The sequence below is a fragment of the Paralichthys olivaceus genome, chromosome 7 (genome assembly GCF_024713975.1).
Source record: "Paralichthys olivaceus isolate ysfri-2021 chromosome 7, ASM2471397v2, whole genome shotgun sequence".
Taxonomy (NCBI): domain Eukaryota; kingdom Metazoa; phylum Chordata; class Actinopteri; order Pleuronectiformes; family Paralichthyidae; genus Paralichthys; species Paralichthys olivaceus.
The window spans coordinates 8,430,533-8,449,481 of NC_091099.1; the positions used below are offsets into that span (position 1 = coordinate 8,430,533).

The following is an 18,949-nucleotide window of genomic DNA, read 5'->3' on the forward strand; positions in this document are numbered from 1 at the left end:
CAGGGACAGATAAAACATTTCTTTAACTACCATTGATAGAAACAAGATCTTGTCAGCACTTATCTCAGCACAATCTCAAAGCTTTGGAATAGTGTCTAAATTTCATAAAATTGACTTTAGTGGAAGCACACTTTCTTGGCTTCTATCAGCAGGCAGATGTTGCTGGTGGTGAATGTGGGGTTGCACAGTTTAATCCTCAACCTCACTATTTCCAGGATGACGCAGTTTTTTTTTAAGGAGCACTGAAGTGGTCTCCTTGCTGGCTTTATCTTAATAGAAACCGTGGTCTTAAAGGCAGCGAGAGGAAACAAGCAGCCTATGCAGAATCAAAACGAAGCTGTTGCAACTACGAGGGATCTGCTGCACTGCTGGGACTTGAGCATGGCACAGAGCCACCTAACTGCTGCTTCTGTCCACCATTCACTGCGGTTTCATTAGCCTGCCTTTGCCAATTTCCTGATGCACAAACCCGACTTTTTTTTCTTTGCAGCGACTCTTCGTTTGCCTTAAAAAAAATGAATTGGTAATTGTTAGTGAGTGCAGCATTATTCTCTTGGCTATGGAGAAGGAGAGGGTACACCAGTAAGCTTGGCTTATTGATGCACTGTACCCCTCATCTCCATCTGGTTTCAATGAAGCAGCAATTAAATAGGGGGTTTTGAACCAGCCAAGGAGCGGGCCATTGAAATTCAGTGCTACACAAGGGAGACCCTCTTACAAGAGCGAAATCGGGAGGGAAGGAAGGAGATGTACCATCGAGCCACTCGATTAAAGAATCAGTGTCCAATCTCCTGGATTACACCCGCTGACCTGCCACACCAAATCCCCTATTAAATAAGTCAAGAATTGAATTCTTTTTACTTTCCTTTCTGTTAACAGGCTTATTGACTCAAGTGTGCTCAGTGCTTTGTGGTGAGGTTCTCCTTTAAACAGCCCACAGGGAGAGCTTAAGAACACCTGATCATTATTAGCAAAGTCATGACATTCAAAGCATTATGTGTATGGTTTGCAGATGAAATGCACCTTGTGATATGGCTATGCCCCAGCCCTTGTGTGTGTGGAATGGAAAGGGGGGGTCACGCGGTCGGTTAAGATTAGAGATGGAGGTTGAGCGTCCTCCTCTAACATTTCAGCGAAAACATTTAGCAGCTTCAAGTTTAATGGGCACCCAGCGTGAAGTGCTTGCTGTTATCATATCACACTGGAAGGATCTCTGTGCGTGCGCGGCAGGAGCGTTGTGGTTTACATGTGTCTTCTTTCTCAGCTCCTCCCAGCCCTCTCCAGATTTCAAACCAAATCAAGCACAACCACTAATGACAAACATTTTGCCTTCTCAGCACATGACCCCGGCTTACCCGCGGAGCAGAGGGAATTCAGTCATAGTCTTTGAGACAGATGTAGAAAGATGTGTGTATCGGAGTGATTTATTTGAACAGAATCTGCAGATCTTTGCTCTTTTTGCTCGCTCAGGCCGGGTACAGTGTTGTTAAGGTTTACTCTGTAGATCCTAAAGATCATGGTAACAATAAAGAAAGGAGAGCGACGGTCTGTGTCACACGGCTAAATATAGGGTCTTCACTTCCGTTTAATAGGCTTGTGCTGCACAATATTGCCATATGCGACATATTGTAAACACATGCTAGTTGACTAGAAGCTAAAGCACCAGTTTTTTATACTTTTCTTTGGCTGTGATGCTTCAAAGCCTCAAATGTTGTAAATAATACGATCTTGATTTTAGTTGACAAAAGAAATACCATTTGTCAGCAGCGCAGAGCAGCTCACAGTTTGCTGGCTCAGGCAGTGGTTATTAACATGTATTACAGATCCATTCATTCCTGAAATGGGGGCTTATGTAAAGAACGTTTATCAAATTGAATGAAAACAGTGATTTGCACCTTACAGAAAAACTTAACAGAAGAAAAGAAAAAAAACATCTTGTACCTGGAAGCATGTAAAAAACATTCCTGTGATTTCCCTAAGATTTCTTCCTCCAATGCAGTTTCCTTTTTACAGCTCCTCAGCTGCAGTAATAGTGGTGTTGCAGGGTTAAGGGAAAGAAAAGGCCATGATCCTGGACACAGAGATGACCCTCTGGCATGTTGACCTTTCTCTACCCATGAGACTGGTTGTGTTGACAGGACCCTGGTGGGGGAAGGGTAAACAAACCACATGGAAAAGACTTCTAGGCAACCGCTGCAAATAAAACAAAACCTCAGAACTCTACTCAGGCTCTGGTTCCAAATGAGCATGCAGTGCAGGGTGTTCACTGGATGTTATGAAAGTGCAGCTCGATTCCCAGAATTGCCTGGTCTTGATTAAAAAAAAAAAACTTTTCATGTTCCCTGCACAGCGTGAATAAATCAAAAATAATCCCTTTACTCCTATCTTTTTTATCTTTGCTCATTTCTCTGAACTGCTGCATAAATAACAACATCCTGCTCGTCTGTAAGAGCCTGAAATCAGCACAACTTTGTGAACATTCCATCGTTTAAAACCCCAGGGAGGACGCTCAGTGCTATATGGCCATTTGATATTGGGCTTTCTTTCACCGACAGTCGGCTACAGAGCAAAAGCCTGATCAATTACGGCCGTGGCCTTATGGAATGAGCCTTTTTCCATAGGCCTTGATGTTGAGTGTATTTTACTTTTCTCTGCTCCACTGGTGCCTGGAATCTCTAATGCGGCAGAGAGACACTCACCACTGATAGATTTGTGTCCCATGGGACAGGTTTGTATCACTGTTGACTGTCAGTACATACATTATGCTCTTTAAACAAGAATGATCACTGCTATTAACAACAAAGCAAGCCCAATTGAATAATTTAAGAAGTGGGCTGTGGCAGTGGCTTGTTGCTGATAAAAGAAGTGAGAGGAGAATTGATCAAACAGCCAGCCCTCACCCAACCGTGGGAATATAAATAATAAAATTACATCACAGTGATTATACTCACAGTGCCCTGTTACGGTCCAGTGCCTACCACTTACATTCCTCTCCCACTGAGATCCTCACTGTGGACATCTTGATTACACTTTGCTGCTTGAAATGGTTAATCAATATGCTTCATAACAGATGGAGCTGGAAACGACGCAAAAGCGCTTCATGTGAAATCCTAGAAAGAGATGAGCTGTGGTATCGTTTTTATTTTTTATTTTTTAATTTCACCTTGATCTTTTTAGGTTTTTGTGACTCGGCTGCTGCTGAAGGAAAAAGACACATCTTCTCTTCCACATCAGGCCTTTTTTATAAATCCTCAAAGGCTGCTTTACATTCTTCGCATGTCTCTGTTTGAAAGGCATTTCAGGGAATTGTAGGCTCTGACTCCCTCTAGAGGGAGGAGGGTTTAACAACAGGCGATAAGCAACAAAACGCTCCTTCCTTTAAGCACGCTCATTTATTTAATGTAAAGATTTTTGATTTCACTCCAATTTTCAGTGATTAAATGAAAGGACACAAATTGTTTCCTGTGTTCTGTAATTATCATCAGTCCACAGTTGTCTGGTGTTGATTTCCAGCCTTGACTTATTGTACCTAATTAGGTTTTGGGTATTTTGTGCTCGCTTTTGAATTATGCTGCAACTTATCCAGTGTGAATATTCATTTCTGAATGAATTTTAAAGAACTGTCCCCTGATCTTTCTTATGAATATTCTACCTATAAGTCCCCCCACATCCACCGCTGTGATTCAGATGCCGTCTTGTCTGAATTATCCCTGTTATGGTCATATTGAGGCTGTCCTTGTGGCAAATTTGCCCATTTACTCTCTAAAGAACATTGGACAAAATGCAATACATAATGAAAGGGTGACAATATGCATTTATCCTTCATTTCAAGGTTAATGTCTCCATAGTCACACTAAAATTGATGCCATACACTGTGACGATCTTAAGAGGCTCAGGCATCAGTGTGAGCAATGCCTGATGAAACAGATCTGTGAGGGTAGAGAAACACACGCTCACTATCAGGAGGATTTATCAGTTACTTGAGATCATGGTGCTATTTCTGGCAAATGTCTTAAAGTAGCTGTAAGATCGTGTTTTTATCTAAGATATGATATATTTTAAATGTTTTGGTTTTGCAAAGGGTTAGTGATTTTGCTTTTATATTTTTTGGTATATGATTTTGTCAAATAATATGCATGTGCACTTTAAAAAAAAACAAACCTCTGTTCTCATTCATATGCACACTCACACACACACACACACACACACACAGTTTGCTGATGTAACCATCCTGAAACTGGGCTGCACGATTTTATCTCTGATTTAAATGGATATTTTACTTTTTCTAAATTCCTGTGTTGATTGATTTTCAAGAAAATGTTACTAGAAAATAAATGTATGAAACCCTGTAGGCTACTTTGTTTGAACCAGCTATCTGCTGTGAGCTACCAAATCTCAACTGATATCTTTCTTTCATTTCAATTTTAGAGTTTCATGAATGAGCAACAATTCAATTTTATGTTTTATTCTAAATTGTCCCTGTCTGGCTTTGATTTACATATACCTAAAGTCATGTCAAGTGCATGTCACGTCTATGAAACTCTAAATGTTTCCTCCTGAGTCTCCACTTAGAGGAGCTATGCAATGCTAGGCCTGGCGTTAATTGAAAAACATTCTTATTTGCTGAGTTCATCCACTTCCACTTTGACTTTTATTGAAAACAACTTCTTAATTCACTTTAAGAGGCATTATCTCATTACAAATTAGCACTAACCTCCAAACCCCAAAATGGAAATGCTCATCACCAGATTACACCAATGCAGCGGTCAATAAAGCATAAATAAGTTGAGTATCCCATATCCCACACAAACCCGGCATCTCAGAGCTTCTGCACAACCTCCATCTGACAGCACAGAAGGGAGTTGAAATGGCAACATCATTTAATATGAGTTTAAATGTTGGTAGGACACCTTGATATTGGTTCGGACATGTTCCTCTGTCCATAATCCAAGTGTTCTTCTATTTTTATGGACACACAATCTTTTTTCCCTTCATAGAAAGGAAATGTACTGCTCTGCAACACGTTTTTTAATTTGGATAAAAAGCTAAATCTTAAATCCTTTGTTATTAAAACCTAAATGTGTTCTCTGATGTCTAAAAAGACAAACGTTTTTCACATTACATAGAACGCACGCATCCTTTCCTTCTGCACCACAAACTAGTTCTCCCAAAACGTCCATGAGGTTGTTGGGTTCCTTAAAACCTGTTATGTTGTTTGCTGCACGGTCCAAACTTTGGCCAACTTGAACAATCACTGATGTGTCTTCACCACAAGAGGCCGCTGTGTACATATTTCTACTTTGAGGAACTTTGCCTTAAAGGGCATTTAAAGCTGTTTAGTGGAGGCCGCTGTTTGTGCAAAAAGATCAGAGACATGGTGCTAAAAGGAAAAAGATCAGAGACATGGTGCTAAAAGGAAAGAGAGACAGAAAAGGGCTGAGGGAAGTGACAACAGAACAGAGATAGAAACAGAGTCGTTGTAGCCTTTTAATTGACTTATCAATTAATAGGTATAACGAGTAGGGAGGTGAACATATCATATGGTCTTACATCAAACTCATCATCTTTTACTTTGTAAATGAGTGTGACATTGTGAACATGACCACGTGGACCCAGCTTGTACAGAAAGTAGAACCACATAACAGTTGGATATATGTTATGTCATAACCATGGTTATCATGGAAATATCATGTGTGACACTTCAGTTACAAAAACCAATAATTGTTAGAAATAGCAGCATTTGAAGTCTAATTACTCATCCTCATATCATCTGTGATTTCAAAGATGTGTTATTTATATATTACACATCATCTTTATATTCAATGTATTTTTTCCTGGACCATATCCCATGTGACTGCAGGCATGCTTCATGGTCAGGCTTAACATTTGAAGTGGCAGGAAAGGATACCACCCTACACCCAGTGTTATTATCATGGGTGCGGAGCAACAAACCCTCTCATAAAACTAATAATACTATAAATACACACTACAGATCAAATGGCGAGGTAGAACTCCATGTCAACGCCCTGTTCGCCGTGACATCCAGCACAATGAGCATGATTTCTCTCCTGTTTTGTTTTCCATTTTAAGCCTCATTAGGTAGGTGGCTCTGTTCTATAAATCTGTAAATCTGTGAATTCCTACTGTCAGCTGTTCCATTTCTCACACAAAACGCCACTTATGTCACCAAAAACACATTGAAATCACCGGCCGCTGTCTGGAGACTTGTCTGTGTCCGACAGAAAGGAAAAATAAAAGAGATGAGAGAAGCTGCTCTCCAGAAGTAAAGTTAAAGAGGAGCAGATTGTGGAGGTAATGTGCTGTAAAACGTTGGGTTTCTGTTAATGTGCTTCTGGTGGATGTTTTCTGCTTTAAAGCGGTGGTTCCAATTTAGGTCTCTTAAGGTGACCTCACTCACTTCACCTCACATCTCCCACCTCCTCTATATCTCTCTGACCAAATTATTTCCACCACAGTGGTGCAGCTGTGCTGCTCCATTCTTGGTGACAGGAAGGGAAAAATAATAATTAAAAAAAAGATGTCCAAAACGGAAACCTTGTTGCCATGGTTCACCAAAACAAACTCTCTGCGTGAGACAGTTGTCTGGTTCATTGACCGCGTGGCTGTTCTTTAGTGGCAATGACACGACAAAGGGTCACTTTATTATAAACACAAATGAAGGAAGGAAATGCAACTGACCAACAACAGAAAGCAGATGCAGGTCTTTGTGTCTCATGTCAGAAACCTCCTGACTCCCTGTTGGAGCCAAGAGCAGATGGAAAGTTTCCTCCTTCCCTCTGCATACCACACTCTCCCTCTGGTGTTTTCCTTCCATGTCCTTCTGAGGTTTCCATTATAAGAGTGACATTTGTTTTTATCCGGGTGTGGTTCTCTCTCCCGAGCTTGGAGCTTAGTCAGCAATTCCTCAAGGAGCGTCCAGTGCTGCTAAGACCAGGTCAAGTTGTACTTACCCCTTCATCAGTTTAGTGGCGAGGCCCATGAGACCCCTGTTTTACACCTCACAGCTGGAGTCTACAGTCTTCCCCATAAACCTGCATGGACTGGACATGAGTTATAATCGTGAGTTGTCTGGATGATGACATGAGACCATTCTGAGACAAATCTCACTCACTAGTTGACCTTGTTCAAACATAGTCAGTCTCCAATGTATTCTCAAGGGGAGCACACTCGTTCATCTGGACAAAAAGTACTTGACTAAAGGCATTTTCACACCTGAAAGTCTGAACCATGGTCAAAGATCATGTCTTTGTTGGAGTTTGTTTTGGTTTCACAGTTAAGACTTTTTGTATGACATGTACGTCCTGTTGTCATCACCTATGGGCTGCATCCACCTATACTTGAGATTGATATCTTTATAGACAGCCGTGCGTCTGACGTTGACATGTTGTCAATTCTTCTATTGTATTCACTTACCTTTTTAAATAAAGTGGATTTAAAGAAGTTTTCTATTGAATTGAGAAAATGAATCAACTGGTTAACTTTGTCAATTCAGTTTCCGCTGTATCATCGTAATCATATTACTACCAGAATATCCTTGTTGTTCAAATATCATATCATCTGAAGCAAAGACTACAACACTTCTGCTTCTTTTAATTCTTTTAGGATTTAATGCCTTCTCAACTTCATGTAATTTGCTTCATAGTCCAAAGTATACACACAAAGACTGCTAACAATCCAAATAGTTCAGTTTGATGTGGACCAAGTCCACCTGTTTTGGTCGGACTACATTTTGGTCCATTGGTTTGAACCATTGTCCGATGCACCTCTCACACTTACTAGTTTGATTTGAACTAAACTGTTAAGTCTGAAGGTCCAGACCAAACAAGGTAAGTGTAAAAGTGCCCTCAAGATTTTAAAATTAGATTGCACAATTGAAAAATCAAAGTTAATATGTGTAATACTGTTTTCTGCCAACACAGGCTTACATGGAAATCTGATGTCTGATAATATTTCACACATGTTTTCTGTTGAAGCATTTTCTGTTAAGGATCAGTTATGGTCTGATTCACATTTTACTTCAAAGCTCCCATTTCCAAATATCACAGTCAAACTGACTGGACTGTACAGGATGTACCTTGTGTGGAGGTTCTCATGGAAGAGGTCATGCTGCTCGCTGGGTGTGTCCATCATAAGGTCACACATGCATGTGCATATGCTCAGATATGTGTTTCTCCAGCATCCTATCTATAGGGTGCTATAATAATCTTCTCTTTAATGTCGTCCCCTGCTGTTGCAGTCTCCTGCAGATGGACAACGTTCTGCCGTGGGATTAATAGGATGTGAAATCCAAGCCTTTTGTCATTTCCACGCCAGGGCTAGCATTGCATAGCTTCTCTGGGTGGAGACAGGAGGACAGATTTAGAGTTTCATAGACGTGACATGCACTTGACCTGACTTTAGGTTTATGTAAATCAAAGCCAGAAAGGGACAATTTAGAATATAACATAAAAGCAAAGAGCAGGTTCATGTGAGCCAAAACTATGCTTAGATCTCTTATATAATCTAGTCGGTTCTTGTATAACTTATTGAATATGCATTCATGGCACTGACAATGCTTTGAGGCATATGGGATCTGATAGGCAGTGACATTAATGTGAAATGCAGTTATTGGGGAACAGACTAATTTGACATTATTCTCCCTTTAATATTAAGTCACTGTAATATAATGCCACCATGTTTACCCAACCTTCTTCCTTCCCTGCAGTTCTTTATGTGTGTAATAAAGAAAAATAACTGGTGAGATAAAAGGAGTTGCTCCTATAGGGACATATAATTGTGCATAGTGGCTGTGCAGGGTAAGTAGTTAACCTTAAAGATTTAATTTAAACAAGTTGTCTTTATAAGTGCACTGTTCTCTTTTAAGTGCAGCATATAAATGAGAACGGTCTGTATCTGGCGTTCAGTGTGACGCTGCCCTGCACTATTAACGTACTAAACTGCACATCGTCATGGCACTTTACTCCTGGCAACAGTTGTGTGCTAAGAAAGCCGCTGCGGGCATTCATCTTACCTGTGGAGCAGGAGGCCTCTTTTCCATCCACCACATCTGATGGAGACGCCAGGTTGTGCCATGATAAAGTGAGCCAATTAACTGTTGGGGGGGGGGGGGGGTGTGGCCGTGTTTACTCTGTGTCCACTGCGTAACCATGGAAATGGAAAGAATGTGATGCCGTGATCAGATTCTGGCTTTACTTTAAGCCACATGGCTCCACAGTCAGACACCTTCATTTTGTCTGGCCCTGTAAAGACACTGGAACCTCAAAGGCAACATAAACAAAGCTAATGCACTGATCAGACAACACTTTGGAACTGTACTTACTCTGAAATAACTTCAGTAACCAGTGTGCAGTCAGCAGTGGATTTCTCTCTGCCTGTCATTATGTGTAATGGCTCCTAGGTAATTTATTTTGCCCGTACTGCACCATTTCTTTCATATACTTGGTAATGAGATTTTACTCTGTGCTGTGGGCAGGGGGCCCATTCTTTTTGACCAACCACAATCACTGTGGTGCCAAATGAGTCGCCTCTATTATTCAGCCAAGGATGAACATGATCTGTGGGTCATGAGAAAATGAAAATTACAGTAGCATGATGTATGAAGGTATCAGCAGGCATCTGTTTGTCTCCAAAGCTGTTTTCAGACATCAATTCCGTACCCTATTGTCCAGTCTTTTCCTTTGACATATGAACAATGCAGCAGGAGACAGTACGGGTCAGATGCACGCACAACAACAGGAAAGTCTCTGAAGTGTTAAGGTGAGGAGTGTCGCCTTGGTAGAGAGAGCAGGAGACCAAAAAGCTCTTGAATCTTTTTATTTTTCCGAGTTGACATCTTCGGCGTCTTCAACGTGTATTCCAAGTGTTAGCAGATTGTGTTTGAAGTCTTTAACATGCCCACGGGAGCTGGCAGGATAAAAACTCAAGTTTTGATCAACTGACTCGGACATTTGCGTTCTTACCCCTCTGGATAATTTCAGGAGAACATCTGGATTTCAGTGCATATAATTAGTTTGCACAAGGTATGGCAGAAAATTAAAAGCAGTGGTTCGATTCCTGGCTTTAGTCTGTATGCCAAAGTGTCCTCGGGCAAGACATTGAACCCAAAATACCTTTGACGACTAAAGGGGACCTATACTACATGTCACTGCAAGTAGCCTATAGTGTTTTTATGACTGTGTGAATTTTATTTGTGGTATATAGCACTTGAAGTAGTTGTTAAAACTAGCAATGTGCTTTATAAATCGTCTAACCTTTTTATAATAAGTGACTCACATGCTTCTTAGACTAGTTTGTTAGCTGATTAAAAAGATCATATACAAGAGCATGTGCGTTTTTAGCAAACAATTGAAAGAGTAAAATTTGAATTCTAAATAGCTAGGCAATGTGTAAGTGTACCATTGAAAAATAAACACTAAAAGTTGTGTACTTTTTCTGTGTTTAAAACAAAGTAGACACACACAGCTGCCGTCCTGCTGAAAATACTAAACCAGGCTCCACATCAACCTGAGAGCTTTGGGTTTCACATAATAAACTATTAGGCATCTGGACAAACAGCAAAGAGGTGGTGAAAGGAGGATAGAGGTGCAAAGAGGCAGGCAATAACCCCACCCCCATCTCTCTTCTTTTCCCTTTCCCCCTCTTGCATCCCATTGTCTTCATTCCTGTTTATCTTCATAAACTGTATTAATATCAGTCTGTTTTTCAGTGTCCGTAACAAACACTACTCATGTGCCTCATCTTCTAAATCCTGCTGCTTTAGAAACGTACCGGGGATATTTGACTCCCCTGTCGTTTGATCTGCATTCCCTTTTAGCTCTTGCATGCTGCTTGAGGTCCCTGTGGGCAAAAATAACAAATTAATTAATTCCAGGGCTGCATCCAGCTGGAATAAAACAGAACAAGGAGATCATACAAATAACAAAGGTTTCAAAAAAACATAAATAAAAGAAAAAACAAACATTCTTAGCAACTGTGTTTTCACTGACTACATTTCTGTTGTACGTCTTGAAGTTTAAGAGCAAGTTTGTGATGAAATCTAAATCTAAACAGACTTAACTCCTCCATTTGATTTGCTAAACATCATCAACTACATTTCCAAAGCTATAATAAACTTAATTATGTAGTCAAAACAGTATTTCCTTGTACAGTATCAAACTGGTGGAAGTAACAAATTAGAAAAGGCTTGTTAGAAAAGCATTTGTGTATTCTGTTGTATTGTTGTTTTAAGAATAGTTCAACATTTTAGGAAGTATATGTTCACTTAGTGGTCGAAAACTATATAAGAAGATCAATACTGCTCTTAGTAAGTAGTCAAGTGTGGAAACAGCTAGAGTGAACAGGCAACGTATACACAGCTACAGGTTTTTAAAAATGGTGGCGGAAATAAAATGCTGGAGTACTCCACCAATCAGGTGCTTCAAGCCCCTGGTCCCTATGGTGCAAATGGAAGGATTTCCTGCAAAGTTTCCTATGGTTCCGGGGGAAAGTTCCTGCGGTTGAATCGCAGCTAATCTGTCTCAGTCTAATGCGAGAAATATTCTGGCAAATATTAATGTGGAGGAGAGAGCTTAACACATGCAAATAGAGAAAACACGTGCAAATTAAGAAAAAACTCATCAATTTGATGACACATGCACTGAAAAAGGTAGCAGAGGTCAATAACCTCACAAAGCATTGAACTACATCCAGGTTCATCACTTTTTTGGCTCCACTAGAAACATTTCCCACGTCATTTTAGTTATTTACAGCAAGTTTCTGTATTTGCATGTTTTTACTTTTTGTTGTTTGTGCCATCAAATCAAAACAGATTGTGTTAACCAATGAGCTTTACACGCACTGGTAGATATCATCTGGCCAACTGCTCCCTCTTAAGATAAAACAGTCTCCTTGCTGTAGCGGACCAACATTAAATACATCTCTGCAAAAAAGCAGACTGTCATATTCAGACTGTCAAAGTATTGCTTTTTTTCTTACAGCAATCACTGTGCTGTATTGTTTAAACTTCCTGAGACGATGCACAGCTACTGTTTTAAAAGCTTGATGTGAACTTGAATGGCACTGACCTCGAGATTTTTTAGATGTGAACTAGTAGTGAAGTGGACATAAATTCTATTGCCACATCGTTTACCTTGAAAAGTTTGGCCGGCACGTAGTGTAGTGCATAAGCTGGTCGTTACACGTGTGTGTGTGTGTCTCTGTGTGCGTGCATGCATGTATGTGCATGAGACTGACACCATAATGAGTTAAGCATAAAGCCCTGAAGCCTGCTTTCATGCATGAGCAGTGACGTCGTGCTCGGAGCGGAGCGAGGGGAGTATTTGGGAGACCACTGCAAGTGGAACTCCTTGCGAGGCTGGGCTGTAACCTGAAGCCAAAGAGAAATGAGAGAGAGAGAAACTGAGGGAGAAAGAAAGTGAGAGAGGAGGGAGACAGAGCGAGGGGAGGGAAGGACTGCAGGGCCGAGAGAAGGTGATGTCAGCTGAGTTCAGAAAGTAAACAGAGTTCCAGGCTGCAGCATGATGTCTGCAGGACGGCGACTGCAGCTTGGGAAAACCCACGGGGCCTCCGGCCCTATCCCCCGGACCAGCACCTTGATCTCTGGGAAGAAGGGCTGGCTCCTCTTCATCTCCCTCTTCATCTTCATCTCCTTACCCCAAGGGAGAGCCTGGCCTTATGGTAAGACACTGGCCAAGACTTTACCTTTTTTTTTACCTCTTTTTCCTCCCTCACCTTATTTCACATCCTCTTGGTTTATGTTCTTTGTTCTCAAGAAGCCGGCATCAGCACTCTCTCCATCCCCTCTTCCCTTCTATCCTTTAAAAGCACAACATCGCTCAGAGACGCTTGTAAAAGAAGACCCAGTGAAAGGCAGTGATGTAAAAAATAACTTTTTTTATAGACTGCAAAGACATACAGCGAAGTCTGCCTTTACAACTTTTACTATGTAATACAGAGTTTGTTTATTGTCCCATTTGAAAAAGGACTACTACTCATTGCAGTTGTTTTTTTTTGTGAGAAGTTCAAGTGAAATACTTTTTCTACTCTTAAAAAGAGTAAACAAAAAACAGAGTTGGATGTTGCAACACATTCCTGAAGGTAAAAAAGCGAATCCTGGCACTTCATCCCAGTGTTTGTGTGAGTTCTCTCACGGATCTGATTGTCTCTGATTGTTTACCCTCGGTGACCAACTGAACTGCTGCAGGAAGACGTGAGTCATGTTTGAGTTGATCACACCGACTTCTGTAATGTGGGGAGCATATACACCGTCTCCTAGACACCTAACCAAACCCCTGCCCTCTGGGTGATTCCCTCTTGCACAGCAACCACAGAGCAAAATAATACCTTCAATTTGTTTGTGGGTGTGTGAGAGGGCTGGGCAGCGCACAGCTGTGGTGAAGTCCAATGATTCAGAGGCTTCTGGCAGATTTACCTTCTTATGTTATTGTCAGCTGAGTCACTGGCTGCATGGCTTGTTTTGCAATCGTGTATAATCAGCTGATGATGGATATTTTCTGTTGAGCAACCTTTTCCTTGTTTTTAAAGCACAGCAGAAGTGTTTACGTCCAATCCTAATGTCATGGAAGTGTGTGTCTGTGTTATTTGAATTTGTGCAAGTTCTTCTGTCCCCACTGAGGCTTTTTTGATCTATGTAAGGCTTCCTGTTCAGGATCCCCCACCTACATGAATCCTGAGATGTGCTGTTCTTTTGATACACACTGCTGATTGTGTGTTTATCTAAAGTCCACAGGGAAGTTGTCAGTCGGGAACAAAGACCAACATTAAAACAGTGACATTAGACTAGAGAGAGATCTTGGGTCCAAGTTTATTTGCAAGAAGGAAAACATGGCCACTGATCGACCACTTGGAAAAATAACGTGTCAGACATCAGATTTCCTTCAAGTGTCAGTTGTGCACATCCCAGTCTCGTGTTTGACCTACATATTAGTGTACGCATACATATCACCATAGTGGATAATAACATGCTAGGTTATTTTATTGGGTTTGTGGTTTCCTATAGTGGAGGGCAGTTTATTTAAAGGTTCAGTGTGTAGAATTTAGTGACATCTAGAGGTGAAGTTGCATGTTGCAGCTGAATACTCCTCATCTCACCCTCACATTCCCAACATGAAAGAGAACCTGTGGTGAACTTCGGTTGTCATGAAAACTCAAAAGGTTTTAGTTTGTCCAGTTTGGCAGCCTCCACAGAGAGGACCCCCTTCCATGTAAATATAAAGTATTTAAATATAAAGGGCCCATTCTGTGGTAAAGAAAACAACAATTCATACAATTTAGATGAAACACACTAGTGAAAATATCACTAGGATTGTTATATATTCAATTTCTGCCAATAGATCCCTTTCACCTAAATCTTACACACTGGACCTTTAAAGCCAGCTACAGGACGAGCACTGGTATCGGACTACATTCAGATATACAATATTCATCCAGAGCTCCTCTGGGGCTTTCCCTTGTCCATGATGGCTAAATTACTCTGACCTCAAAATACCAGACAGCTGCTGTGGGCAGGATGCAAAAGGAATTATACTTTAGCCCATACATGCACACGTGCACTCTCTTGCACACGTGCACTCACAGCAACTAAAGACAACTATTTTCCATGTGAAATAAGCTCTGTTCTGTCAGGTGGAAGCCTGTTGTATGTTGTGTCAAGTTCTGTACATCCATTATCCAACATGTTTTCAGCACTGCTCTAATGAGAAGAATATATAATTGTAATCAAGGTAGTCCGGTTTTATGCATTTGCCTGTGATTGCGATGTCATTGCCATTTTGTCAGGGTTGTGGTTGTCTGCAAGAGGCATTCTTTAGTTTTAAAGCCACATTTTTTAATATACTTTTTAGACACTGGTGGTTTTAATCTTTGTATTTTGATTGGAGTTTTTGTTATCGGACGTTGATCATAAGTTATCAGAGAATAAAGCTGAGCAAACACATCACAGCCAGAGACGTCCTGTGTCTGCACTGCAGTAATGCAGAAACACAGATTTATTTAATCTGAAACTGCTTTATTCAGTGTTATTACTGGATTTATTCACTGGGTCTGTTTGTTTTAAAGAGGAAGATAATTCAGCTCTCAGTAAAAACCTCCTAACAAGGAGAAGCTGATTGCAGTGATGGTGAAGACAACAACGCCCATGATCTCACGTCTGCACAGCATCACCCAACTCTGTCTTTTATTATTGTTTTGATTGAGAGACCTCTTGTGAAAGAAAGTCACTTTTTTGTGTTTTAATTACACAAATATGACCTAATAAGGTAAAGGACAGTGCAAGGTCTTATTTGGGGTCATTTCTAAATAGGTTAAACTGTTCCTTTGATAGCAGTGACAGATCCACAGCATTGTGTTGTATTTTCGATGAGCATGTGAGCTCATCCTACAGTTCTCGCTGGGCGTCACTCTGCAGTGTGTCTGGCTTTGTGTGGAGTTCAAAATAGCTGAGTGGTGTGAAGCAAGACAAGACAATATTGAAGCTGATAAGTGCAGCTGCCGAACAGTAAGCGGGGAAAAGAAAAAAAACTGAAAGTAAGTGGTTTAAATGCCACAGATATCAGTGTGCACAGCTGCGTTCCTGATAACATTTAGATATCAAATTATACAAGTTTTTTTCGGAGGCTCTGAAGGCAGCGCTTGGTTATGAATGTGAACTGGGTCAGAAGTGGATGCGTGTGTGAAATCACAACATATAAAAAAGCTGATCTTTGACATTTATTCGGAACTCAGTTGCTTCCAGAAAGTGTTGGTACAGACTCACTTTCAAGGTCAACTTGGCACCTGCAGCACATTTCCAGCTTCATATTTTCACACGATACATTTTTAAGATGAGAAAAAGAGACACAACTGAACAACAATGTCCTTGTCAGAAGTCTGGGGTTTGCTGTGGCTCTATTACAGTTTAGTGAGTCTGAGGGTCAGTAAGGTCAGACGGAAAAGTCTCAGGATGTGAGTTTCTGTGACCACTTCTCTTGCCCCAGGTGATAACAACGTCAGTGTCTGGATCCACATCAGCAGTGTGCAGCTGAGACATGCCGGCTCACAAGCTCTGCCTGTACAGCCTCTGACGGCGTGGAGGCTCTTTGTGACACATCCATCAAAGCGTGAAGCGTCTGCCATGATGTCCGCATCATTTCTATTTTCTTTACTGTGGCTTCTTGACAAACACGTTGGGGCGCACATTCAGGAGCTCTACATCTGCTCTGGAATGGAAAAAACATATTGTTACTTACATCAGACCAGGAAAGCCAATGAACTCACACAAAACTCTCTACGCTCAGCCACAAAACTGTGTTCATGTGGCATAGTGCCAGTGGTCTCTCAGTGCCAGACAGCCATGAAGCAAACTTTGTCATCAGGTGTTTTTTTCTATACCTCTTTGAAAACTGTCAACACTTCCCATTTGCAATGAACACAGCACAACCACAGTCTTGGGTTAAATTACAGGTCTGGGGGAACAAAACATCATGATTACAGTATTAATCTGCACAGTGACGCTGGTTTCCACCTTTAATATTATATATAAACAAGTGTCTGCAAATGCAGAAGACACATAACTACATTGTGCTGTTTGCAACGATGTCCACTCAACTTGTAGACTCGTCCCTGTGCACGTGCAGCGCCACACCTGTTCAGACCTAACTGCTATAAAAATCCCACTTGAAAATGTTACTGTCTAGTGTGTAGTTACCTGCAGGCAAGCCTCGCAGATGTGTTTTTAACAAGGTGGCAAACATAGCTGGGTTGAAATGAGTGAATGCAAATTGCTGGGCTGCAAGCCAAAGCACGGCTAATTAAAAATGACCCCCAACGAATATCGTAAACCGGTGAACATTTTTTATGAATTGAGCAGCAGTCATAGAAAATGAAATGAATTAATTATTAAAGATGCATTTCAGAGCAGAACTAAACAGCCTCAGCAGCAGAGCTGGGTGTTTTATTAGTGAAAACTCTGCTGCCTCTCTTTATTACCCTGAGAAGTGAGCATAGAGGGAAACAAGCTTGCTGCAATCTGGAAACTAATCAGGAGTACGTGTCGTTGACTGTCTGAGGTCAGACAAAAGATGATTTTCTATCCCTTGTTATTATATTCTAAATAAGGGCCTTTGAGTAGGAGTGAGCTGAGGGCACTTATAGCCACAGGATGTCATTTCTCCGTTGAAGGTCAAGACGCACAGCAGCAAGCCATCTGATGACGTAACAGACCATCTCATAAAGTCTTCTGACTCTTTCATGTTTATGTCCAATAAATCAGGTTTCACAAGCCATCAAGCCAATGGCACGGTGGTGCAGTGGTTAACACAGTTGCCTCACAGCAACAAGGTTCCTGGTTCAAAATGAAGATTGCAAGTTCTTCCCAGGTCCACATTGGTTTTCTCCAGGTGGCTTCCTCCTAGAGTCCAAAGACGTGCAGACTGGGTTATTATATTATAGGTTTGAATTTGAGTGTGAATGATTGTCTGTGTTTGTTGGCTCTGCGATATACTGTGATCTACCTCTTGCCCAATATCAGCTGGGATTGGCTCCAGCTCTCCCTGCAACGCTCAAAGAATAAGAGATATAGATGGATGATGTAGTGTTGCACTGATTTCGATCTTTATCGGAGTTGTGGTGAATCTTACCGGGGAGTTTGCAATTGCAGACATGGGATGCAGTGCGTTGGAGACTGTAAGTGTGAATATGAATTAGTTGGCTAGTTAGTTGGTTAGTTAGTCTCTGTGTGTTGAGCCTGCTCGGTGGCCTGTCTGGTGGTGTACCCCCGTGTCAGCTGGGACTGACTAACCTTCCACACAACCCTAATTAAGGGGATACTGATGAAAGCATGGACTATACTTTTTGTTAAAAATGTTTCTTTGATTTTTTTTTTCATTGACAGCAAGGGGAAAAAATGTTGTACTCCCAGTGCAGTACATGTCCGTGCCTTCTACTCATCAAAACAGCCTCTCTCTCAACACACAGGCCATGCTCATGCCTAAGATGTTTGTGGTTATGACATATGTTCAAAATAATGCACACTAAGAAACAGACAATCTGACATCTTACATTCATTTTAACCACAGTTAACTATTACTGGTGGCTGTTGTGGTGGAATGGGCGTTGTGAAAGTGACTGGTGCATATTGGCCACATACTGATGGACAACAAATCCGTCCTGGGATCCACCAAAATGCCATGGCACGGAGAGGGCAGACTCGCCCACATGTTGTTACTGGCGTGCTGAACATGGTTTCAGGGTATAACACAAATAAAGCTCAGCCCATGTTATCAAAACAACAAATGACCCCAGCAACAGAGGAACCATAAAACAGCCTCAAACTGTTTAATGAAGCACAAACTATGTCCCGAGGAAACTCACGATAAACTTGACCATAGTGGCGATGCACAACCTACTTTCTGTGTGATTAATGTCAATGTGCATGTCATCCCTCAGCGTCAGAGAGAGAGAGAGAGCTGGGGAGGAGGCCAAATTGTCGCTGGACTGAGATACAATGTATGATATAATTTATGAAGAAGGGCAGTGCACACGACGCAAGCTATTCCAACCCAACAGTGTAGCGTCAAGCAACCACAAAGGGATTATTCATGTGGTGCTTTGCATGTCTCTGTCTTAAATTCTTCATTTCTAAAATCTTACGTAAGCAATCAATAAATCTAGCATTCAACTGCAATTTTACAAATAAAACCAGCATGCAGGGAGTGTGTCTGGCTGTTTTTCAGTGAGAAGAATTGATGGTGGGCATCTATTGTTGAGGCCAGAGAAGTTATCGTGATTGCAGGGTACATGCAGACCACTGCAACGATACAATGCCAAGTTTAAAGTGCAGCTTCTGTTAGTTCTCAGTACACATCTGCCATGAGAGAATTTCCACTTGTCTGTTTCAGCTTTAAAATCCATTCTTACGTAATAATAACCACTC

The 18,949-nt window shown here is 41.2% G+C and overlaps 1 protein-coding gene across 2 annotated transcripts in view; it reads left to right on the forward strand.

Moving 5' to 3' along the window:
* The window catches only part of pamr1b (peptidase domain containing associated with muscle regeneration 1b), a 61,128-nt gene that overhangs the window by 26,509 nt on the left and 15,670 nt on the right, over nucleotides 1-18,949 (forward strand). The window contains exon 1 of one of the 2 annotated variants that reach the window (XM_020078954.2): nucleotides 12,305-12,696. The exons of the other annotated variant lie outside the window; for it this stretch is intronic. Within the exon in view, the coding sequence (XP_019934513.2) occupies nucleotides 12,537-12,696 (160 nt within the window). The 5' untranslated portion in view covers nucleotides 12,305-12,536. Of the gene's footprint in view, nucleotides 1-12,304; nucleotides 12,697-18,949 lie in introns of those variants that run through there. 2 annotated transcript variants of the gene reach the window in all.